Below are 26005 nucleotides of genomic sequence, written 5' to 3' on the forward strand. Positions count from 1 at the left end.
CCTGTGTAGAACCATAGGGCTTCATGAAATGGTTAATGTTGTGTCCAAACTTTATCCCCGCTCCCCCCAGATGAAGGCATGGAATAATTATTTTGAGATTAACCTACTGCCTGTCTTTTTAATTACAAGGTTGTTACAGATGGTTGACTTCTTTTGGTTCTTGGAAGGCCTCTTTAGTTGTTACTACAACTATAAAACCAAGACAAATTTTTAAATACAAAACTGTAGAACTCATAAATTTATTTTTATAAACTGAATTTATTGCAATTTTTTTGTTTGTTTAAACCAACCAACCAATCACAATATGAATATAATTCTGGCTTCTTTGAGGGTGTTTGGACATGCCTGTAAGTACCAGTTTTTCCACCAATTTTCTTTGCTTTGTTTGTTATGAAACCTTTCTTTCTACATTATGTTGGGATATCATTTGACCCTTACGATCATTTGTGTATTAGATTCTTCTGTTTTCAGTCCCCGAAGCAGTTAAAGTAATACTAGTACCAATATGATCTCTGAAATCAAGTGATAGTACTTGATGTTTGTGATTATGCAAAATGATGGAAAGTATGTTCATGTTGCATGTTTCTAGATTAACATGAAGATGAAAACAGAATATAGAAGTTTTCATAGAGGACTTTAGGACCCTTAAGACTATGTCCTTGGTTTGAGAAACAGTATCGTAAATTATAACCCCCCCCCCCTTTCATAATATGTGTTACAGTGATGAGGTATTTGACAGCATGGAGTATTGGAAGCCTGACTATATATAGGGTGGGGCAAAAGGACGTTTACAGTTGTTCATATGGAAAATAATACAGTAATAATACAAAAACTCCTTGTTTAGGGCACTCAAAACTGTAAACCTACTTTTTCCCCAACCTTATACTTTACAGGTATAGGTTTTATTTACTTTTTAAAAAAAATTATTTTACTCTGCCCAGTTTTTGGGAGGGAGCATACCCAGTTTCCTTTGAAACAGGCTATAATACCCAGATTTACCTTTCTGTATAATCCTTAGTAAATCTTCATCTTAAAAATGTTTGTAATTGTGAAAGCAGTATGTGCACACGGTAAAGAAAGGCAGCGTGTGGAGTGGTATACTTCATCCCAAGTTTACTTCCCACCGTTAACCACTTGAACTTGTTCCTACAGTTTCTACCTCTTACCAATATGTGTACTGTACTTGTTTCTTGTTGTTCATTTCAGTATCTGTTGACTTCTGATATGATGAAATTGACTCAGTGAGAAGTATTTGAGGTATTCACATGGTCCTGAATTTATTTGTGTTAACTTAGGGATCCAGGACTATGAGTATCCAAAGTTTACTTAATTAGTGTCTAGGTTAAATGCAGAAGTTAGCAATGATGTGTTCAAGAAAAAACAAATGTGAAAAAACAAAAGCAAGAGGGTTAATCTTAAGTGAGGTGAAAATTTGAGTAATTTCACAGAAGATGCACAGTTGATTTAAATAGGTCTCTTTCTGTATATAAGTGCTCTCAAGCTGTATTAAGTAACTTCCTTAACACTATGTATACTCTTCAGTCATTGTCCGTTTTTGCTGCCTCAAGGTGAAGACGTGGAAAAAGTTTTGGATGAATGGAAGGAGTATAAAATGGGAGTACCAACCTATGGTGCAATTATTCTTGATGAGACACTTGAAAATGTGAGTATAATAAAATGCAGTGGTGATCATCCTATTAATAAAATACATTATTTCTATAAATTTTCCAAATTGAGAATATTAGCACTAGATTTTTAGTGCTGAGAGGCCAAATTTTCCAAATTTTGTAAATTTTGTCTGCGTTCTGTCTTAATATTTTATACTTGTTACAGTATAGCTTATTGCAAAGAAGTTCCCCTTCATTATTGAAGAAATACCTTAAAATGGGCAGGATGCCTTTGTTCACACCAGTAGTATATTCAGACTCATGGAAGATAATTAAACCAAGAATTGTGTTAAGTTACTGGTGATAACAGTTACCTAAAGTAAGGAGAAAAACAACTGAGTTAAAGAGAGGAGTATGGGAAAGCAAGACAAGTTTTATTTTTATCTCTGCTTGTGTTGTAGGTACTACTGGTTCAGGGCTACCTAGCAAAATCAGGCTGGGGATTTCCAAAAGGAAAAGTAAATAAAGAAGAAGCTCCTCATGATTGTGCTGCTAGAGAGGTAAGTTATAACTGTTGCTTTTTTGATCACATCTATCATATATTCTTTCCTTATTTGTTTCTATTTTCTTTGATTGTCTATTGTATTATCTCTGTAACTCTTTTGCATGGGGGTGGGGAGGTGAAATCTTCTCCACCTTTCCTTTTAGAATTGGATTTGCAACTAGTAAAACATTTTGGCTCCTATAACCCTTGTTTTATGGTTAGTTTTGGCTTCCAGACAAAGCACAATCAGAGCTTTTCTAAGAAATCGACATTTGTCGCTCAAAACCACTCTACCTTCCCACTATCTATAGGATGAAGTTTAATTCTTTAAGTATTAAAACTCCCTCCCTTACCCCAACACAAAACAGCCTTCCTAAATTTATCTTCATTTACAGTCAAAAGGACTTACTGTCTGTACCTTGAATTTGACTGGTTTGTCTCAGCTTTTAAAATTTTGCTTATATTATTTTCCTTCTGATGGAAAGCTCTCTCTTTTCTGACTTTTTAAATTCTCTGTAGGTACCTTTCTAGATGCAGCTCAATTTATCCTTTGTTTTTTCTTTGTTGAAGGACTGTCACCAACTAGCACTGTACACAGGACTTGAGTTTCTTATTTATAAGATGAGGTTTAGAGTGGATAATTTCTAAAGTTTATTCTTGCTTAAAATTGTATTTTTAAATCTACCCAGTCAGCTCTATCCCACAGTAACCTCTGAACTATAATAGCAGTTGTCTTTTTCTTTTGCTTGGCATTGATTATGTAGTACTTTGTGATAGATTGCGTATTATGTTCTTACTTATCAATTCCTTATCATTTATCATTATCAGTGTTCACATCCTGGTTTAAGTTTGGATCTAATTATTAGTGAGGGATAGTAGTTAAAATTTTTATAAACCACTAGTGGTTATTTACCATACAGAAATTGTTAGTGGTTATTTACTTTGGAGTCGGATATGACAAACAATGAAAAATGCTACATTTTAAATGTCTGTTACGTGCTGTTGAGTCAGCTCTGGCTCTTGACGACGACGTTATGAATGAATGATGTCCACAGTGTTTTGTCCTTCACAGCCCTGCTTTGCTCCTGAAGACTCATGCCAGTGGCTTGTATGGAATCAGTCCATCTCACATGTGGTCTTCCTCTTTTCCTGCTGCCTTCTATTCCCAGCATTATTGGCTTTTCCAAAGAGCCCTGCCTTCTCTTGATGGCAGGAGGTGAAATGGGGTAGTTGTGAAGTCTTCCCTTCTGTGTCCTCAGACTTCGTAGTCCTCTTACTTCTGAGGAAGGACAAAGCAGGAGGTGTAGCATTGCACTAAGAGGAGTTGATCTGCAGTCCTGTACATGGCGTTCAACTAGTCCTGTGGCAGAGACAGTTGTCGAGGTTCAGAAAAGACACTGCATTAACTGGAATAACAAATTTAGGCTAAATGGAATGAGATCGGCTGTCTCTGTAATTGGATCTTGGGAGCACTTGGAGGAAATCAGATACATACACTTGCAAAACTGAAGTGCCCTGGACCCAAGGGGTCTATCTGCATCTACCACTAGAACCCTCCCTGTGACTAGTGTTATGCACTATATTGTAAAGAGTGAGGATATTGCAGAAATAGGATATTTGGGGTAAGAGAGAGTGGTAGTTAACCTGTGAACTGAGGCACCCAGTTTTCACTTTGCTATATCTTATTTGTTCTCTACTTGGGGATACTAACATAAAAGGTCCTGTTCATGTGCTAATTTCAGTAATGACTACAGACAGCCCTACTTTGTAAGAAAGTAAATAAAATTTATTCTTAGGGCTTGGGGAGTGGGAGACAGGAGTGTGGATGATAGGATCTAAAGAGAGTCTTGTGGGGAGGGATATAACCATTATGGGAGATTATCTCTATTTTACAGGCAAAGAACTGAAACAGCAGTTAATTAACATGCCCAAGGTTACACAGTTAGTAAGCAGAACAGGGATGTAAAAACCTGGTAGTTGGGCTCTGGAGTTAATGTTCTTGACTGCTACAATTTAGGCAGGCAGGAATATTTGTAAAGGAGGGAGTATTTTTTTTTTTAATCCTCACCCGAGGACATTTCATCCCTTGCTTTTCAGAGAGAGTAGCAGGGGGAGGGAGGTAAGGAGGGAGGGGGAGAGAGAGCGAGAGAGTGAGAGAAACATCCATTGGTTGCCTCTTGCACATGCCCAGATGGGGCCAGGGATCAAGCCTAAAACCAAGGTACGTGCCCTTGGCTGGAATCGAACCTAGGAACCTAGGACCCTTCAGCCTGCGGGCCGACGCTCTAACCAGTGGGCCAAACTGGCCAGGGCAAGGGGGGAGTATTTCTAAACACAAAAACACACAAATGAAAACAGGAGGAATTTGTGATTTTTAAGTGTATCTATTTCCTAATAAAATTATTTTTTTGTTCTGGATCAATATGAAATGTGTTTGTTTTAGTTTGAGTTTTTGCCTTACTCTGAGGAAATCACAGGTATTCTGAGGAACCATAGCTGCTTAAATTCAGGGGGAAAATTTTCCCTTTGATAATAAGAATTGATCTTCTAACCTTTCTGATCTACACAATATCCTCTTTTAGCTGATAAAAAACCTTGTCAGAAAAGACTTGACTTTAATTTATAAACATTTTTGGATTAGAGTTAAAAATTTTTTTATAAGAGTTTATTTGAGCCAATACTGATGACAGTTGCTGGGAAGCAAGATCTTAAATGCTCCTTGGATTAGAATTTTTAAAGGCAAGTCTTGTGACTTTTATTCTTGATTTTTAAATGACTGCCTTTGTCATAAAGAGAGAAAAGTTTTGGTATTAAGCTAGTGTATTGCTGTATTAGTCTACTCAGGCTGCCATAATAAAATACCACAGACTGGGTGACTTAAAGAACAGAAATTTCTTTCTCACCATTCTGAGTCTGGGAAGTCCAAGATCAAGGTGCCTGCTGATTGGATTCCTGGTGAGAGCTTTCATTCTGGCTTGTGGATGGTAGCCTTCTCACTGTGTGCTCATGTGGCCTTTCCTGGGTCCATGTGTGAGTGCAGAGAGAGCGAGCACTAGTGTCTCTTCCTCTTTATAAGAGCATTAGCCCTATTAATCCCACCTTTATGACTTCTTTAACCTTTATCACCTCCTCACGGGCCCTTTCTCCAAATACAGTCGCATTGGGGTTTAAGACTTCAACATACGAATTTTGGAGGAACACAGTTCAATCCATAGCAGTTGCCATTCTTGAGTGATGAAAGTCTTCAACTAGTTCTAGAGGTGCAGTATGTCATTCTGCTACTTGGTGGTGCTGCAGTATAATAGAAGCAGCACTGTTTGAGAGGAGGAACCACCAGTGTTAAGACTCAGTTGAAAACTAGATTCATATTCTATTCTTTATAGGAATATTACATTGTTCCTTTTAATTTTCACCTTATTAACATATAAGGAGAGGTTTTGTCCTAATTTTCAGCTGCCATTCATTAGACTTAGGCTGATATTTTAAGTATCTTTCCTCTTGCTTTTAAGTTATGCTGGTCTACCATGGATGATTATCCTTATATTAAGTTGCTAATATTTTAATTTGGTTTTATAGCATTTTATTTTGGTTTATTATATTAATGTTATTTCACTATAGATGGCCGTCCAGGGTGTTTTGTTATGCTGTAGAAGAATTTGACACATCCCATAAGGGCTGTGTATGTGAGCTGAGGTGAAAGAAGCAGGGGCAAGCAGGCTTCTCAGGGAGAAGGCTTTTGCCTGTTTGTTTTTTTGTTATTTTATTGATTTGAGAGAGAGAGAAAAACCAGTTTTGTTCCACTTATACATTCATTGGTTGATTCTTTTTTTTTCTTTTTAACTATATCTTTATTGATTTCAGTGAGAGGAAGGGAGAGGGAGAGAGATAGAAACATTAATGATTAGAGAGCCGTCATTGACACCTCCGAAGGGGATTGAGTTCGCAACCCAGGCATGTGCCCTGACTGGGAATCGAACCACGATCTCCTGGTTGAACCCACAACTTTGGCATATTGGCACGACGCTCCAACCAACTGAACCATCCAGCCAGGGCAATTAATACCATTTTTTTCCTATACTTCCTGGAAGGAGCCAGAGGTTTAGCATACTTAGGAGCGAGTTTACAGAAATTGTGATAGAAATGAGTTAGCTGTCATGGAGGAATTTAAATTGGAAGTCACAGACTACACGTGTCTGAGAGAAGTATCCATGTTCCCTGACTGAGGAAGGTAGGAAGATGTACGTGAACTGACAAGACAAAGAGGGAAGAGACAAAAAGAATGGGTTGAAAGTTCTTCCACACCTGTACCTTGTAAGAGAGTCGGGCCTGTGCATGTGTATAATGCCTCTGCCCCACTGACTGATGAGGAGATACTAAAAATGGAGGAGAGGGGAGGAACTCCAGCATAAAAGAACAACAGTAGTTTTTAGCCACTCAGAGTCCAGAGTTGTTTTGATTTGGGGGTCGAATTGGGTAAGGACATTGTCAGAGTAATATAAGTGTTACTTTAAAGAGAACTTTAAGGCTAGAAGAGACCAGTGGTTTTTTATTTTAAACAAAAGCCCAGTATTTAATCAGATTAAGCATGACTTTTTTGGTTGAAGAAAAGGTGAGGGTTAGATGTAACATTAATTCCTGAGATTTATGTTCTCCCAGGTCAGCCTCTCTCAGCCTTTGAGGTATTACTGAGAAAAGGCAGGCTTAGGACCATTAATCCAGTTCACTAGTTTTCAGATCTTTTGAATTTACAACCTCACCCGCTCCTCAGTGTGGTTGTAACTGTACTTTTGAAATCTGTCCATTTAAATGATGGTATTATTCACAATTCAGTTTTCATGTTTGAAAAATAGTTTTATTTGTGTTAAGATATTTTTTAATCTGTAGTTTGGCATTCATATAGATTCATGGATCCTGTGAATAAAATCCATATGTGATCCCCAGTGATGTGCTTTCCACAGATTGGGAACCACAGATGTATTCAAACATCTTAAGGTTTCTGGACCCAGTTACAATGTGTATGGGGGTTTCTTTATTCCAGGAAGCAATTTTTGGATACGAACTGGGTGTCCTATAATTCAACTCAATTCTAACAAGAGGGTACCCAGAGATAGCATCATATTTCACAGGTTAAGTGCTCAATCCCACAAGACTGCCCTCCACTTCAGATGCCAGTCACATGTCAAGGTTGTTACCTGTGATTCTGACCAACTAGCCATAGGTTGAAGGTTCCAACAACCCTCTCCTCGGGTTTGATTAATTTGCTAGAGCAGCTCGCAGAACTCAGAAACGTTTTACTTACAAATCACCAGTTAGTTAGAAAAATATATAATTCAGGAACAGCAAGATGGAAGAGATACGTAGGGTGAGGGATGGGGAAAGGGCACCAAGCTTCCATGCTTTCTCCTAGAGCAGCACTGTCCCCACATCTCCATGTGTTCAACAACCTGGAAGCTCTTGAACTCCGTTCTCTTGTTTTTTTGTGGAGGATTTGTGACTTAGGCATAGTTATAGCAAATGAGCTCAATCTCAGGCTCTCCCCTTTCTGGAAGTTCCATCCAACCCTCTACTCACTTGGCTGGTTCTTCTGGTAACAAGCCTCCAGGGATTAAAAAACACCTTCATTAACATAACAAAAGATACCTTTGATGTTTTTGTTTTTTTTTTTGGCCGGTAAATCTTTTATTGACAACTAGGGACATAGCCATAAGAGAGGGAAGCACAGAAGACTGCAAATTAAAACCCAATAGCCAGCAAGGGCCCTTTGGGCCAGGAACACTGCATCCTGGGGTCCTCACAGTCTCCTACCAGTAGACCCACAAGACTGGGCATCCAGGAGAGGGGGCAGTGACTCTGGTATCCCAGAGAGTGATAGGATATATGATGCCTCATTACGAGAGACGGGGTAAGGAGGTAAAATGGAGAGAGGGCCCATCACTGCCTAAGACCACCTCCTCTTCTAGAGCCAACACCAGGTGGAGGACTGAACTACCTAGGATTTTGTCATCAGCTGCTGTCTTCTCATCATTCATCTGTTGACCACTGTAGATGAGCCGCTGCTGCTGTGGGGGGATTCCTTCTTTCTCTTCCACACGTTCCTTGATTCGTTCCACCTTGTCTGTGGGTTCAGTGTCAGTGTCAGTCTCCTTTCCAGTCAAGTGTCTTCACTTTAATTAGCATCTTCGTCGTATTGGGTCTGCACACAGATAAATTGCTGCTTCTACCGCTGTGGTGGCCGCTGCCACTCCCCAGCACTCGTTTGGTACGAGTCACTTCTGCTTCCGGGTCCCTTTGATGCTTTTATCACTTAGGAAATTCCAAGGGTTTTAGGAACTTTGTAACAGAAAGGGGGAGGAAGACCAAATAAAGAAATTCTTTTTATAAATCACAATATCACACATCTCCATTGAATAGATGGAGAAACATAGGCTCAGATATATAAAGAGGTTTTTCTATAGTTGAACATTTCAGTAGAGACAAAGTTAGAACTAGATCCTGGAATATTCTGACTTCCTGCCTAGTTTTCATGCCTTTAATTGCCTCGATAGTTCTGAATTTTTGCCTTTGAAGCAAGCAAATTTTAATGAATTGGAGGTCTGACAGTAAAAATTTAAAAATCATTATCCAAATTTGTTATTTCCAGGTCTTTGAAGAAACTGGTTTTGATATCAAAGATTATATTTGTAAGGATGATTACATTGAACTTCGAATCAATGACCAGCTTGCTCGTTTGTACATCATTCCAGGAATCCCAAAAGACACAAAGTTTAATCCGAAAACCAGAAGAGAAATTCGGGTATGTAACTGAAAGTACTTAAGTTTGCAAGACAGTATCCCAATTGAATGAAGTAGGAAATTGCTTTTAGAAACACCTTGATAATAATTAACTAAATGAATTATTTTCTTCTTGTGTTTCAGAACATTGAGTGGTTCTCCATAGAGAAATTGCCCTGTCATAGAAATGATATGACCCCAAAATCAAAACTTGGTTTGGCTCCTAACAAATTTTTTATGGCTATTCCCTTTATCAGGTATGTTCATATTTCTTGAAATAAAAAACTAACCTTCATAATTCTGCTACTCAGTTTCTTCACATAGCCAAGTTTTAAAAGTGAATTCTTAATGTTTCCATAGACCATTAAGGGACTGGCTGTCTCGAAGATTTGGAGATTCCTCAGATAGTGACAATGGATTTTCTTCAACTAGTAGCACACCGGCTAAACCTACTGTGGAAAAATTGAGGTAAAGAAATATGTTCATAGAATTGTGACTTTTTGATAGTTTTTAATACAGTAGCATTTTGGTTCTAAAGTTTGCAGAAGTGTTGGATTCCTTTATAGGTACTATTTTATTTTTTATAAAAAGATTTTTTATGAGATGAAAGGGAGGGAACTTATAGGCGCATTTTTTAAAAGTACACAAAAGAAGGTACCATCTCTTTAATTTTTTTTGTTTGAGAAGATTTATTTTTTATTTTATCTTTATTGTTGAAAGTATTCCATATGTTCCCCTTTCTTCCCCCAGTGACCCCCACCACTGCACTCCCACCCCCTCCTCAGACCTTCCCCGCATCACTGTCTGTCCATGGGCTATGCATATATGCATATAAGTTCGTTTGTTAATCTCCCCCCTCTCCGCCCTATGCTAGTCTGTTGCATGCTTCAGTGTCTCTGGATCTTTTTTGTTCATCAGTTTATCTTGTTCATTAGATTCCACGTATACGTGAGGTTATGTGATATTTGTCTTTCTCTGACTGGCTTATTTTGCTTAGCAAAATACTCTCCAGGAGGGTACCAACTCTTTAGATGGATAGATAGAAGAGGAGAAAAAGAGAAATCATCTGTGTGTTTATACTGTTACTTCTCTGTTGTCTTGTTCTACTTTAGAGATAATTGAGTTTCTGAAGACAGTTACCTGGAGGATATATTGAGGTCTGTTTTTGTGTAGGGGAGATGAAGGGTGCTGATGTATAATTTGTTCAGAAAGAACTGTGAAGACTTGGGTGGGCTTCTTTTCTTTCCCTAGTATTACAAAGAGTGACTATTATATGGATCTAAACCACAAAGGACATTTTCTTGGTTGGAACTTAATAGTATCTAAATCATAATTACAGAGTAGGCTGAGTAAGTAATTTTGTTCAATAAGCATATATATTTGTAAACAACTTCTTAGAACTTTGCCTATGTTAGGTTAAGAGAGTTGCTTTTTACATTTTAATTTAGATGTTCTGTTTTTATCCCAGAGCTTCAAAAGTTACACAATAGAAATATTTACATCTATAGTGAATATTTTTTAAATACATAGAAAATACTCCATTTTAGTTGGGTTTTATGAGGACAGGAGCTTGGACTAAATGTCATTTCTGTCTTTCAGAATCTATGATTATAATAACCAAATTATATACCACTAGATATAAGTGAAATAGTTAAAAAGTGTAAAGTAGACAAGAATGCAGCCAATTTTGAAAAGATAAAAAGATACTACTAAAAAGTTATAAAGTAGTGTTTGGAAAAAATTACATGACTATATATGTTTGGAAAATCTGTGTACCATAGCATGATATGATACCCATATCTTTTAGGGTTTGTGGTCTTGGAATGTAAAATGAGGAGATAATAGACCAACTTTTTTAAGTTTCAGGTTTCTTAGGAAGGGTAGTATGTGTTTCTAGTGTATAGACTAATGTCTGTGGTGATGTGTTGAAATATTTGAATTTGGTCTAAAGAAAGAGTTGAGAGTCTAAAATTTTATTGTAATTTTTAAGTGAGAAGGGAGAATTCTGAAATACTCAGAAATAATCTTACTGTATAATATGGTTCTTGGGATTAGTGACTAGATTGTATTATACATGAAAGTGATACTATAGAACGGGATTTCTTTATCATAAACTATAGCATGAGTACAATTTTGTATAATCAAATTCTTTTGCATAAGAATTTGATTACACAAAATTGAATAGAGAATTTATGACTGGATCTTTAATTTGCTTAGCCATTGTCTTGGGCCCCTTAACTTTTTGCTTTAGAGTATAGCTTAATTTTTCATACCCTGTTCCAACATGATGGGATCCATAACTGACCTGTGTAGAATCACATTCTATACTTGAAACATCCCAGTAAGGATATGAGTTCCCTGTCCTATTGTGAAGGAAAGTCCACTTACATTTGTTTGTTTCAACTAAATTTAGGCCCAGAATTGTTTTCTTCACATTTTAAAAAGTGTAATCACTTATAGGAAGGAAATGGTATGGATAGTTTAAAAAATTTGGGATTAAAAATAACAGATTATTAATTCATTCAAGAAATATTGAATGTCGGACACTTTTCTGCATGCTGGAGATAGTAGACCAAGCGGACTTAGATTCCTGTAGGGGGAGATAGTAAATAAGAAAGTAAAATTTGTAGTCTGTAAGATAAACTATCAAGGCATTAGAAGAACTATAAGTGAAAATTTTCTGATCTGATTTTTATTTTTTAAATCTTGGTATAGTCGAACCAAATTCCGCCACAGTCAGCAGTTATTTCCTGAAGGTTCCCCAGGTGACCAGTGGGTAAAGCACAGGCAACCACTGCAGCAAAAGCCATATAATAATCATTCCGAAATGTCTGACCTTCTGAAAGCAAAGGTGAGTGATACACATTTAAAGATTTTCATAACTTTAGATCATTTTGACTTTGAAATGTGTATGAATTGGGGAATTGCAAATTAATAGTTATAGAGCTCTGAATTGTTGATGCAAGACTCCTGTGTTCCTGACTTGTGATTTGAAGCAGGGCTGAGACTCCTTAACCTTTACAGCTTTGCTATAAATCCAGTACAGTAAGTAACAGGGACTAACATCTGACTTTGGTATATATGCTACCAATGAAAGGTTCATTACTGTGTTGTATTCTAGTCTATGATTATATGACAATTTATTTATACATTCTACCTAAAAAATTTTTTCTTTATTTTTCAATTACAGTTGACATACAATATAATATTAGTTTCAGGTGTACAACAGTGATTCTACATTTATATAATTTACAAAGTGGTAACCCTGATAATTCTAGTACCCATATGACACCATATATAGATATTACAATATTATTGACTGTATTCCCTATCTGTAGTTTATATCTCCATGACTATTTTGTAACTGCTAATTTGTGCTGCTTATTCCCTTTACCTTTTTTACCCAGCAACCTAACTCCCCTCTCATCTGGCAACTATCAGTTTATTCTCTGTATTTGTGAGTTTGTTTCTGTTTTTTTTGTTTACTTTGTTTTTAGATACATACAAGTAAAATCATATGTCATTTGCCTTTCTCTATCTGACTTACTTCACTTAGCATAATACCCTCCAGGTCTATCTCTCTTGTCTCAAATAGTAATATTTCATTTTTTCTTAAGGCCAAGTAGTATTTCATTGTATATACCTACCACTTCTCCTTTATCCATTTGTCTCGCAATATGCACTTAGGTTGCTTCCATATCTTAACTATTTTAAATAATGCTGTAGTGAACATAGGGATGCATATATCTTTAAATTAGTGCTTTGGATTTTTTTCAGATAAATATCTAAAAGTGGGATTGCTGGGCCATATAGTAATTCTGTTTTTAATGATCTGAGGAACCTCTCTACTTTTTTCCATAGTGGCTGCACCAGTTCATAATGTCACCAATAGTGCTTGAGGGGTCCCTTTTCTCTGAGTCCTATCCAACACTTGTTTCTTGATTTATTGATGGTAGCCATTCTGACAGGTGTCAGGTGATATCTCATTGTGGTTTTAATTTGCATTTCCCTGATGACTACTGATGTTGAGCAACTTATCATATGTCTGTTGGCTATCTGTATGTTCTCTTTGGAGAAATGTCTATTCAGGTCCTCTGCCCATTAAAAAATTTTTTTTTATTGATTTGAGAGAGAGAGAAACAAACATCCATTTGTTTTCCTACATATGCATTCATTGGTTGATTCTTGTATGTGCCTTGACCTGGGATCAAACCTACAACCTTGGCTTGGAGATAACAGTCTAACCAGAGTTACCCAGCCAGGGACTCTGCCCATTTTTTAAATTGGATTGCTTGTTGTTTTGGTATTAAGTTGTATGAGTTCTTTATATATTTTGGATATTAACCCATTATTGGGTTTGTCATTGGTGAATATTTTCTCCCATTCATTAGGTTGTCCTTTTGTTTTGTTGGTTTCCTTAGCTGCATAAAAACTCTTTAGTTTGATGTAGTCCCATTTGTTTATTTTTTCTTTTGTTCTCCTTGCCTGAGGAGGCATAGTTTAAAAAATATTAGCAAGAGTGATATGAAAGAGTTCACTGCCTATTTTTCTAGGAGTTTTATGGTTTGGGGGTCTTATGTTGAAATCTTTAGTCCATTTTGAGTTTACTCTTGTATATGGTATAAGAAAGTTGTCCAGTTTCTTTTGCATGTGTCTGTCCAGTTACCCCAGCACCATTTATTGAAGAGACTGTCTTTGCACCATTGTATATTTTGCCTCCTTTGTTATAGATTAATTGGTCATATAGGCGTGGGTTTATTTCTGGGCTCTCTATTCTGTTCCATTGATCTGTGTGTCTGTTTTATGCCATTACAATGCCATTTTGATTACTACAGCCTTATAGTATCGTTTGATATTAGGTAGTGTGATACCTCTAACTTTGTTGTTCTTCTCAAGATTGCTTTGGCTCTTCAGGGTCTTTTGTGGTCCATATAAATTTTTGGATTATTCTAGTTCTGTGAAAAATGCCATTGGTATTGATATGGGTAGAATCAGTAGATTGCTGTGGGCAGTGTGGACATTTTAATGATATAAATACCTTTAATTTCTTCTGTGACTTATTATTTTCTGGGTACAGATGATTTACCACCTTGGTTTAATTTATTCCTAGGTAGTTTATTTTTTGATGCAGTTGTGAATGGGATTGTTTTAATTTCTTTTTCTGATAGTTTGTTATTGGTGTATAAAAATGCAACTGCTTTTCAAATATTAATATCATATCCTGCTACTTTACTGAATTCATGTATCAGTTCTACTAGTGTTTTGGTGGACTCTTTGGGGGTTTTTATATGTTATATGCAAATAATTATAGTTTTACTTCTTCCTTTTCAATTTGGATGCCTTTTAGTTTTTTATTCTCGTCTGATTGCTGTAGCTAGGACTTCCAGTATTGTGTTGAATAGAAGTGTGGTGAAAGTAGACATCCCTGTTTTGTTCCTAATCTTAAGGGAAATGCTTCACTATTGAGCATGATGTGAGCTGTGGGTCATATATGGCCTTCATTATGTTGAGGTATATTTCATCTATTCACACTTTGAGAGTTTTTATGATAAATGGATGGTGAATTTTGTGAAATGCTTGTTCTGCATCTGTTGATATGATCATATGATTTTTATCCTTCATTTTGTTTATATGGTGAACATGTTAGTTGATTTGTGGATATTGAACCAACCCTGCATCCCAGAAATAAATCCCACTTGATCATTGTGTATGTTCTTTTTAATGTATTGCTGGATTCGGCTTGCTAATATTTTGTTGAGGATTTTAATATCTATGTTCATCAGGAATATTGGCTTATTTTTTTTGTAATGTCTTTGTGTAATTTGAGAGTGAGAGTAATGCTGGCCCCATAAAAGGAGCTTGGGAGCCTTCTCTCTTCTTCAGTTTTCTGGAATAGTTTGAGAAAGATAGGTGTTAAATATTCTTTGATTGGTAAAAATCACCTGTGAAGCTATCTGATCCAGGACTTTTGTTTGTGAGGAATTAAAAAAAAAATTTGTTTTCATTTCAGAGAGAGGAAGGGAGAGGGGGAGAGAGATAGAAACATCAGTGATGAGAGAGAGTCACTGATTGGCTGCCTCCTGCAGGTCACTACTGGGGATCAAGCCCAAAACCCGGGCATGTGCCCTGACTGGGAATCGAACTGTGACCTCCTGGTTCATGGGTCAACGCTCAACCACTGAGCCATGCTGGCTGTGCTGCCAGGAGCTTCTTGATTACCGATCTGATTTTTTTTTTTAGTAGTTATTCGGTTCAGATTTTCTGTTTCTTGATTTGGTCCTGGAAGATTGTATCTTTTAGGAATTTATTTTCTTCAGGGAATTTCTTTTCTCCAGTTTGTTGGCATTTAATTGTAGTTTTTTTTATAATGCTTTGTATTTCTGTGGTATCACATTGTCACTTCTCTTTTATTTCTGATTTCATTTATTTTGATCCTCTTGTTTTTTTCATGTCTGGTTACAGGTTTATTCAGTTTATTTTTTCAAAGAACCAGCTCTTGGTTTCATTGACCTTTTGTATTTTTGTTCTGGTCTTAATTGTTTCCTTCCTTCCTTGTAACTTTGGGCTTTTTTTTTTTTCTCCTAGTTTTTTTTTATTTTATTTTTTATTTTTTTATTTTTTTAGGTGTAAGGTTAGATTGTTTATTTGAGATATTTCTTATTTCTTGAGGTAGGCTTGTATTGCTATGAATTTGTCTCTTAGAACTGCTTTGGCTGTGTTCCATAAATTTTTGTATCGTTGTTTTCATTTTCATTTGTCTCAAGGTATCTTTTGATTTCTTCCTTTATCTAGTTGTTAACCCTTCATTGTTTAGTAGCATGTTATTTAGCATTCAGTGTTGTGTTTTTTTTTTTTTTTCTTCTGGTAATTGATTTCTGGTTTCTTACCATTTTGATTGAAGAACATGCTTGATATGATTTCAGTCTTCCTAAATTTATTGACTCGTTGTGTGGCCTTAATGTGGTCTATCTGGGAAAATGGTACAGGTGTGCTTGAAAAGAACATATATTCTGCTGCTTTGGGGTAAAATGTACTAAATATCAATAAAATCCATCTGGTCTAATGTGTCATTTTAAGGCTGCTGTTTTCTTGATTTTCTGTTCAGATGATCTATCCATTGATGTCATTGGTGTGTTAAAGTCCCCTACTATTGTATTACTGTTGATCTGTCTCTCTTTGTCCATGGATATTTGCTTTATATATTTAGGTGCTTCTGCGTTATGTGTATAAATGTTTTCAAAGGTTTTGTCTTCCTATTGGATTGTTTTATCATTATGAAATGCCTTTTTTCAAAATCTTTATTATAACCTTTGTTTTGAAGTCTGTTTTGTCTGATATAAGTATTGCTACCTCAGCTTTTTTCTTTTTTTTATTTGCATCCCTCAGTCTGTATATGTCTTTGACTTGAAGTGGGTCTCTTGTAGGCAGCATTTGTATGGGTCTTGTTTTATCTGTTCAGCTACCCTATGCCTTTTGATTGGGGCATTTAATTTGTTTACATTTAAAGTAATTAGTGATAGATACGTAGTTGTGCCATTTTTTTAACTTACGTTTTTGCTCTTTTTATCTTCTTAAAGAAGTTCCTTTAACATTTTTCAAAAATTTTTTTTTTTTAATATATGTTTATTGATATCAGAGAGGGGAAGGGAGAGGGAGAGAGAGAGATAGAAACATCAATGATGAGAGAGTCATTGATTGGCTGCAGCCCACAACCCGGGCATGTGCCCTGACTGGAAATCGAACCCTGATTGCCTGGATCCTAGGTCGATGCTCAGCCGCTGAGCCACGCCCAGCTGGGCAACATTTCTTATAATAATGGTTTGGTGGTGATGAACTCCTTTAGCTTTTTCTTGTCTGGGAATTTCTTTCTACCTCCTATTTTAAATGATTGCCTTGATGGATAGTAATCTTGGTTGTAGGTCCTTGCTTTTCATCCTTCTGGCCTGCAAAGTTTCTTTTGAGAAACTAGTTGACAGTCTTGTGGGAACTTTCTTGTACATAACTGCTTTTCTCTTGCTACTTATAAGGTTCTCTCTTTGCCTTTAACCTTTTTCATTTTAATTGTGATGTGTCTTGTTGGTGCCTCTTTGGGTTCATCTTGTTTGGGACTGTGCGCTTCCTAGACTTGTATATGTACTTCCTTCGTCAGGTTAGGGAAGTTTACAGTCCTTATTTTTTCAAATAGGTTTTTAATCCCTTGCTATCTCTTTTCTCCTTATGGTATTCGTATGATGCAAATGTTGATATTGTCCCAGCAGGAATTGAACCTTTAACCCTTTGATGCGTGGGATGACATTCTAACCACTGAGCCACACTGGCCTGGGTCATTTTCTTCTTAATACCCTTTGTTTTAGGAATTCAGTTAGTCTTCAGGTGATTCTCAGTGATGGTTGTTATATAAGTTGTAATTTTGATGTGGTCATGGGAGGAGGTGAGCACAGTGTTTATCTACTGCTCAGTGTTTGCTGGAAGTCCTCTGTTCTACTCTTAATGGACATTTGGTTATTTCCAGTTAGGGGTTTTTACAAATAATAGTGTGATGAATATTAATGTGCATATCTTTGATGAAATACACATATTTGGGGTTATATATAAGGTGTACCCCAAAAATGTATTATACACACTTTGAATAATTATAAAGGCAGTGCTTATTAAAATACATTTCATTTTCAAAATTGAGCAATCAGCTGTTAAAGTGTGTATACATTTTTTGGGGGACACCTGTATATAACTGACAGAATTATTGGATCACTGAATATGGCTGTGTTCTTGAGTATATACTGCAAACAATATTCTCAAGTAATTTGTATTTTCAGCAAAATATATGAGAATTCCAGTTGTTCCACACCTTTACTAATGCTTGGTGTTATCTGTCTTTATTACGGCAGCCATCCATTTTGGTGTCACTCTTTATTTTCATTCTTTTAAAACATACTGGATTCATCAAAATTAAAAGCTTTTGTTGTGTCAGAGGACACCATCAAAAGAATGAAAAGATAACCTACAGAAAGGAAGAATATATTACAAGTCATTTACATGAATATCATTTATATGATGGATTACTGTCCAAAATATATAAAGAACTCCTAAACTCAATAGCTAAATAAATAAATAAATATAAAAATAAAATAGCAAAATAAATAAAAGCAAACAAAAAACCCAATTAAAAAATGGACAAAGGGCGTGGGGATAGACTACAAATGGCCAATAAGCATGTGAAAAGATGTCCAGCGCCATTTGTGAGTAGAGAAATGTTAATCAAAACCACAATGAGATACCACTTCATACCCGTTAGGATGGGTATAATGAAGAAAATGGAAAATAACAAATGTTGACAAGTATGTAGGGAAATTGGAACCCTCATACATTGCTGCTTGAAATGTAAAATGGTGCAGCTGCCATGGAAAACAATTTGATGGTTCCTTAAAGAGTTAAACATAGAATTACCATATGACCTAGCAATTCCATTCCTAGGTATATACTTAAAAGAATTGTAAGCAGAGATTAACAAATCCTAAACCACTATCTCAGCTCCTAGATGAGGAGGAACTCAAAAAATAACTTGTATACCAGGGTTGATAGTAGCATTATTCATAATAGCCAGAAGGTGGATGATGAAAAAGTTCTGGAGATGGATACCGGTGGTGGTTGCGCAACATTGTAACTATATTTACTGCCACTGAATTGTACACTCAGAAGTGGTTCAAGTGGTAAATTTTATGTGTATTGTACCACTTATAATAAAAAGTAAGTACCAGCAGGAGCAGAATGGAATTGAATTAAAATTGTATGGTAACGTAAGTTTCTAAAGCCCGCATTTCCCTACCATTCTTTAGTTAACATTGTTTTCAAGCTATTTTAGGAATTGTTTGATTTTTCCTGTAGGTAGATGAAATTAAAAGAAATAAACCTATTTTTATATATTTTAAATAATAAGAAAGCTATTTTATTCACACTGTTTTAGTCAAGCCTCTTGAAGTGCTGCTATTTCAATACGACTGAAGGCAAATTAATGTTTAAAATCTGTTGTAAGTTAAACTTAGAATTTTTGTAAGAAAATTAACTCATGTTAAAGCAGTGTAATAGGAAGATGTTAGCTGTTGAGTGTTTAGGCTTTAGGTCTAAACTTAGCGATAATGGCCCAAATTTTTAAAACACCACTCTTCTTTATTTTATAAAATGAGAATATTAATTTAAAAATGCTATTTGTTAATAATTTAAAAGCACATTATAGGGTGACAGTTGATCACCTCTGCACCTATTTCCTACTCTGAGAACTGTGTCCAGTATTCCTCAGCATTTCCTCCCAGGGAACTTTTCTTTGACATTCACCTAAGGTTTTCAGACTTGTTCTTCTCCTCCCATTGTTTACAAAAAAGTTTTTAAAACATGTTTTTTATTGATTTTGAAAGGAGAGAGCCTGGCTGGGCATGACTCAGCGGTTGAGCATCAACCTTGGATCCAGGAGATCAAAGTTCGATTCCTGGTCAGAGCACATGCCCGGATTGCAGCTGGATCCCCAGCAGGGGGCGAGCAGGAGGCAGCCAGTCAATGATTCTCTCTCATCACTGATGTTTCTGCCTCTCTCTCCCCCTCCCCCCCTTCCTCTCTCTAAAATCAATAAAAATATATTTAAAAATAAATAATAAATAAAAAATAAAAAGAGAGAGAGAGACCTTGCTTTGTGACACACTACCTTCTATAAGAAAAAATACCGATATGGTACCTTTCCCCCAATGTTTTAGGAAGATTTTTGGGGTGAGGGGGTTTGCTAAACTCTGATTCAACCAGCTTATCATATTCATAGGGATATATTATTTGTCCTATTACATTGTATTATAGATTTATGTTTTATTTATTTCTTATTGCAAAAACAGAATCAAAATATGAGGGGAAATGGCAGAAAACAGTATCAAGATTCACCTAATCAAAAGAAAAGAACAAATGGGGTCCACAGCCAGCCAGCGAAGCAGCAGAATTCCTTGATGGTAAGAGTTACTTCACGCTAATAAGAGAGCTCACCCCTTTTAAGAGTGGGGCAAAGTCATTGTCAAGGCACATCAAATTGATAGGATTTTTATGGAGTGAAATTGTGCATGCAGTTTGCCTGCTAAAAATCTTTGGGCTACTTTGAATTTATGGGTTTGTAACATTGATTCAGTTACATATCTAATGCTTAATTTTTTTTTATGTGCTTATTTAATTATAATAGTGTGAAAACAATGTGTACTCAATCTTGCTTATTAGAGCAAGTCTTTGGCTATTCTGTGTTCTTCTAAATAGAGTCTATGTTATTTTAATGAAGTTAAAAGTTTGAAAGAACATCACAATGTATTTTTTTCCTTCAAGTTGACAGAATTTAAAAAATTAAAAATTAACAAAATACAGCAAGTATTTTGTAATTGGATTAGCCCTAAAGACAAATAACTGTTAGCATTTTAAGGCATTTACTTCCATTCTTTTAGTCTGTGCTCCAGAAAGTAATGCATAACTAATGGTCTTGCTTATCTTTTCTGTAAGTCCAGTTATTTGTATGTTGAATTATTTTACTGTAGCCTCACTTATTTTTCTTGCTTTAACAGTGAGTGAGCATTGTAATTTTAAGTTTTTAGCAAAAATATTTGACCTGAATTCTTTTTTTTTTTTTTTTTTAATATATCTTTATTGATTTCAGAGAGAGGAAAGGAGAGGGAGAGAGATAGATAGAAACATCAATGATGAGAGAGTCATTGATTGCCCTGATCGGGAATCGAACCCCGATCGCCTGGATCCTAGGTCAACGTTCAACCGCTGAGCCACGCCCGGCCGGGCTACCTGAATTCTTTAGGTGCTGACCTAACATCGGGCTTACTGAATTCACTAGCAAAGACATGTTAAAAATCAGTTTACTGTTAGACTACTTGTCCTTTTTTATTATTATACTTTTTCCTGTCAGATTGGCAAAGATACCCAGTTGTGTATTATTGAGCGTATTGACAACACTTAAAAATTACTGAGAGGGCCCAGCCAGGTGTGGCTCAGCAGTTGAGCGTCGACCTAGGATCCAGGCGATCAGGGTTTGATTCCTGGTCAGGGCACATGCCCGGGTTGCAGGCTCAATCCCCAGTTGTGGGCATGCAGGAGGCAGCCGATCAATGACTCTCTCATCATTGATGTTTCTATCTCTCTCTCTCCTTTCCTCTCTCCAAAACCAATAAAGATATATTTAAAAAAGAAAAAATTACTGATAGGTACAACTTTCTAGAGTTTTTTGGCTATATTGAAAGCATGAAAAAAGTTCTTACCTTGATTCGCTAGATAGAAGAGAAATTTAAAGAATATTCAACCCAGTATTCTTTTAAATAATGAAAACCTGGAAACTATGTAAATATCCAAGAAGGTAATATTAAATGCAATATTGTAGATCCGTGCAATAGACTACTATGTAGTCATTAAAAATGACGGTATAGATTTGCATTTAAATAAGTATGTTCATAGTATATTTCATTTTAAAAGTAGGTATCTCCTCATTTATATTAAGTGAAATAACTGGAAATGGTATATTATGTGTTTATGGTTTTTTTTTATAGAAATGTGAAAAAAAACTTCATCCACGAAAACTTCAGGATAATTTTGAAGCAGGCAAGTCATTTTCTTATTAAAATCTCTGCCTCATGGGGTTTAGTTTTGGTCTAACCTTGATTTTACTGGAGTGTTTGATAAACTATAATAGAGAAGCAGAGCGAGCTGCACATGTCTGTAGAGAGAGTTCATATATGTGATCAAGTTCTCTAAATACAAAACTGGCTAAAATGAATTTATTTAAATGATCAAGATGAAATTACTTGTCTTTTCAATGTGCTATTTATTTTTGTGACTGTCAAGCCTTGGTGCTGTGCATGAATATTATAGGTTAATAAATAATTGCTTAAGGGTTGGAGGGGAAGTAGAACCGAGTATTGTAAAGATGAGGAGACCTCATTCTATGTGCTATATAGAATGTATGCAAGCGGTACACTGACTTCAGAGGGGTAACATTTCCCCCCTTTTGGAGGTAGTGATCAATATTTTAAGGTAATACTAAGGATAGCTCTTATTAAAATGACATTTAGAACTTCTCCGTCTTCAGTTATGAAGAGTAGGTGTGCACTCTGATTTAGAAAGGAATGCTGATGAATGTAGAAAGCTCTTTGGTAAACTGATTTAATTGGGAAGTACAGTAGATTATTTTTTCTTAGGTGCTATTTTCAATTTTATGAAGTTTCCTGTGCAATAGGTAGGCATTTATTCACCATCTAATTTAAAGCTTTCATATTAAAAAGTCTTAAGACGTGGAAAGCATTATAATCATATTTTTTGCAGTACTGTCTATGATTTAAGTAAGATAAAAACTATTTTAAAGTTGATGCTTTAACCCTATTTTGGAAAGTTAAGGTTAACTATGAAGAAGCAGAAACTACCATTAGTTTAGTATAGATGAGTTATGGGGTAGGAATCCTCTTCATAGGATTTTTCCATCCACCTTGGCTGGTGGGGGCTGATGGTTCGATTAACGTGAGTTCAGAAATAACTTATTTCACAAAATCTTTAAAAAACTATGTTCAGGAACATTAAGGAAGGCACACTGTAACTTTGTATATCCAGCTTAGTTGGGCATCACATGGATGCATATCATTTTGAGTTGTCTTGAGAAGGAAGTATAAAAGGAATCTTGTGCTGGGAAACCTCGCTTCAGACTTTTTGCCTCAGCCTCTTGGTGTCTATTCCAAACATACTTCCGTAGTCAGGTCTCTGCTCTACTTAAAAAACACACACAAAACCCCACCAAAAAACCCCCTGATAAGTTGGTGCTTTGTTGTACTATGGTTTTGAAAAGTTGGATTTTTCTTTAAATTGTATATTCCCTGAAGATTGGTAAGTGCCAAACAAAGCTTCAGTTTTATTTTTCTAGAATTGGAATCTTTACAGATCTCACATTGAAATTTTAATCTTACAGTGCTTACATTTTGATTTCTGTCAAGAGGCCCCCATTATTTTGGCACAGAATATAAATATTGGAGGTAGACAAAGTTATGTCCATTTTTGAAAACAAGTATATATAAAGGGTTTTAAAGACAGATTAAGATTTTGAATGTTTGTGTGGGAATAGCAGTAACAGACTAATGGGAAAGGAAAATATCTTGGTGGTTCAACTTAGATTTAGGGTGTGGGAGCTAAAAATATACTGTAAATGATGAATTCCTTTATAACAAAAGGTGAAGGGCAATATTTTATTTTTTATTCATTACTGAGCTTATTTTTTGTGTTTTACACAGATGCTGCATATGACTTACCTTACTCTGGTGAAGACCAGTTGCTAGAACATGCTGAGGGACAGACTGTGGCATGTAATGGACATTACAAGTTCCCCTTTTCATCCAGAGCCTTTTTGAGTTTCAAGTTTGACCATAATGCTATAATGAAAATCTTGGACCTTTGATAGCAGCAGATGTGTTGTGGAAGCATCTGCAAGATCAGAGACCTGTTGCATTTGAGTGGGTGTCTCTCTGAGCCTTACCTTTCTCAGGTGTTTTAAAGAAATGCAGGGAGGCAATGATGTTTCTGAAGAGATTGTTCTCTGTGCAGGAGAGAGAGTGGAAAGAAACATGAATTTGGACTGTAAATGCAGTTTTATAACCTTTTATACAGATGTACCTTTTCAGTATTTGGCCAATGAATTTGAGTTGCTTTTTATGAGGGCATTTTTTCCTGTGATTGTGGCTTTTATTTTATATTCTGATCAAGAAAATAGTGTTTATCATCAAGTTAATGGACATGCTCTGTCTATACACTTTAGTGATTGCAATAATAGTTTCCTTACATTGAAATTTTAAAAGGAACAAAATACATAATTTATTAAGCAAACCAAACACAAGAGCTGAAATGTCATAGAAGTCAAGATTGCAGGTCATCTTCTTTGGTGGCATTTTGCATATTTACTTTAACCACTTAGGTTCTCTAATCCTCCTCTGCTTGAAGTTTCGTTTAAAGCTTTTATTTAGAGCCAGCACCTGCAATATAATGTTCAAAATGAACTCTTAGCACTTCATTTAAGAGCTGAGTCCTCAGCCTGTATAGGGACTGAGTTGGTTGGGTGGGGAGTTGCTGCTCTAATTTTGCACTGTGCTGCATGCAGTCAGTAAACCTGTGGGACTGCTGGAGAGGGTAGCAGAGAGCGCAGAGGCCGGGATGCAGCAACTGCCTTGGTTATGTCTTCAACCTGCCGCCAGCCCTTTAGTCTACAATTATTTTGTTCTTGTGAAGATACATTCTGTATTACAGTTGTGTAAATACATGTGGAATACTGATATTACTAGGTTTTACATTGCATCTCAGTGTTGATCTGTGGAAACTGATGCTATATTCAGTTCCAATTTGCAGTAGTAGCAGAGACTGACTGACTTTTATTAGCATGCTGAAGCCCCTGGGTGATGGAGCAAGAATGGAAGGGCTGTGCAGTTTACCCAGTACAGATAAAGCCTCTCTCTAGGGGAGGATCAGGATGGAAAAGTAACAGACACAACTAGGAATGTATTTTGCTCTTTCAGGATTCTTAAATCCAAATAAGGATGGCAGTACCCATTTTAAGAAGAATTTCAGTTATAATTGAGGACAATCACCAGGGCTTTAAGGGGGCTTTAGTGTTTGGGCTCCTTCTGATATCAATGAAGGTATTTCTTTGTGTGGGGTGAGGGGGTGGGAGCATATGCGTGCGTGTGCATCTGTCGTGGGTTTTAAAAATCGTTTTTTACATGTGGTATCCACAAAATATATCTCTGCTTGTAAATTTTATTGTAGAAATCTTTATTCTGTATAGGTAGCCTATTTAATAGGGGTTCATGTAACCCATGGGACTTTTAAAAGAAATGCTATTGTAAGGAATTCGCTTGGTATTACTTTGCTTTAGCTTTTAAATGGCTTAATTTTAAAGGAGAAAGTTTATTTATTAATGAAACTGTCACTCTTGGTGCTAAGCAGGAGAATTCACAATTGCAGCATTGTGTTTAGCATTAGGTTACTTACAATCCTGCATCTTTTAATGTGACAAATTTGTGAATCCTTCTGTGACGTTATATGATTGTGTTTGGAAGTTCTTACTCTTCTCTCCAGAAATACAGCTGCTTTGCTTGGGTCTCCTTGAGCCATATTTATAGTTGGTCCCAGCATTCCAGGTTTCTGTTAAATTGTTAAGGGAGTGAAAACTTCGTTTGCCTGACAGTTAAATCATTTTTACTCATTTACTGTCATCTGGAAACCAATTAATTTTTAGTGTTTTATGTTTTCTTCTTTTTAAGTGAGTACTATACTATGGTCAGTCTCTCTGGTGCCTAGAGTTGGATTTTTCAGCTCTCAATATTAAAGCAAAAGAGATTAGAGTTAGTTATCAAAAGTGTGTCTTCTAATAGTGTTGAGCCTTTCAAGAACCAACAGATTCTCTCTTCAGTTACGGTGGTTTAACCGTAGTTCAATGTTACTGCAGTTGTGCTGCTTCACTTAATGCACTGTGGAACAAAATAGGGTGTTGTTGGGGTGGGGGTTTGATAATTTGAGGCTTTTAGCTATCTTGAGTTTGAGATTAAAAAATGTTAAAAGAAGTGAGTAAAGTTTATGTGTGTGATGTGACTAAACTATGCAGAAAATGTTTAAGTTGGATGTATGTGCTTTATGTACATCTTGCTATACTTATTCCCTCGAACCTGTGTATTAGTTTCTCAGTGTTCAGGTTTCCTTGAGAAAGGCCATGCTTAGCACAGAACTGGATTTCTCCTTTGAGAAACTTTAGCATGGTTTGAAGAAATCAGTGATAAAGAAGTGTGCTGAATATGCAATAATTTACTTCTGTGTGCTGCATTTTAAGCTAGATGAATAGTTGTGTTGGCTTCTTTATGTTTATGTCTTTGAGAGAAATAGGTTTTTGAATCCACTTTTTAAATGTTCTTATGTTTCATCCTTATATGTTCCAAGGTTCAGTGCACTGTGAATTTTTTATTTTTTAAAATTTTGTAGGTGCTTTTATATATAACTGTAATGATTCGTAAGATGTTAAATGAATTGTTTTTGTACT

The 26005-nt window shown here is 36.0% G+C and overlaps 1 protein-coding gene and 1 pseudogene across 1 annotated transcript in view; one reads left to right on the forward strand and one right to left on the reverse strand.

Annotated features, from left to right (window-relative positions):
• DCP2 (decapping mRNA 2) overlaps window positions 1–24353 on the forward strand; it is a 37996-nt gene extending 13643 nt beyond the window's left edge. Inside the window, exons 3-11 of the mRNA XM_016224930.2 lie at window positions 1536–1663; window positions 2069–2167; window positions 8792–8944; window positions 9067–9179; window positions 9283–9390; window positions 11638–11773; window positions 19800–19910; window positions 21492–21543; window positions 23217–24353. Coding sequence (XP_016080416.1) covers window positions 1536–1663; window positions 2069–2167; window positions 8792–8944; window positions 9067–9179; window positions 9283–9390; window positions 11638–11773; window positions 19800–19910; window positions 21492–21543; window positions 23217–23380 — 1064 coding nt within the window. The 3' untranslated portion in view covers window positions 23381–24353. The remainder of the gene's footprint in view (window positions 1–1535; window positions 1664–2068; window positions 2168–8791; window positions 8945–9066; window positions 9180–9282; window positions 9391–11637; window positions 11774–19799; window positions 19911–21491; window positions 21544–23216) is intronic.
• On the reverse strand, window positions 8083–8328 carry LOC107546508 (ubiquitin-like protein NEDD8 pseudogene; annotated as a pseudogene).
• Window positions 24354–26005: the final 1652 nt, after the last annotated feature.

The sequence above is a fragment of the Miniopterus natalensis genome, chromosome 3, assembly GCF_054644295.1.
Source record: "Miniopterus natalensis isolate mMinNat1 chromosome 3, mMinNat1.hap1, whole genome shotgun sequence".
NCBI classification, from domain to species: domain Eukaryota; kingdom Metazoa; phylum Chordata; class Mammalia; order Chiroptera; family Miniopteridae; genus Miniopterus; species Miniopterus natalensis.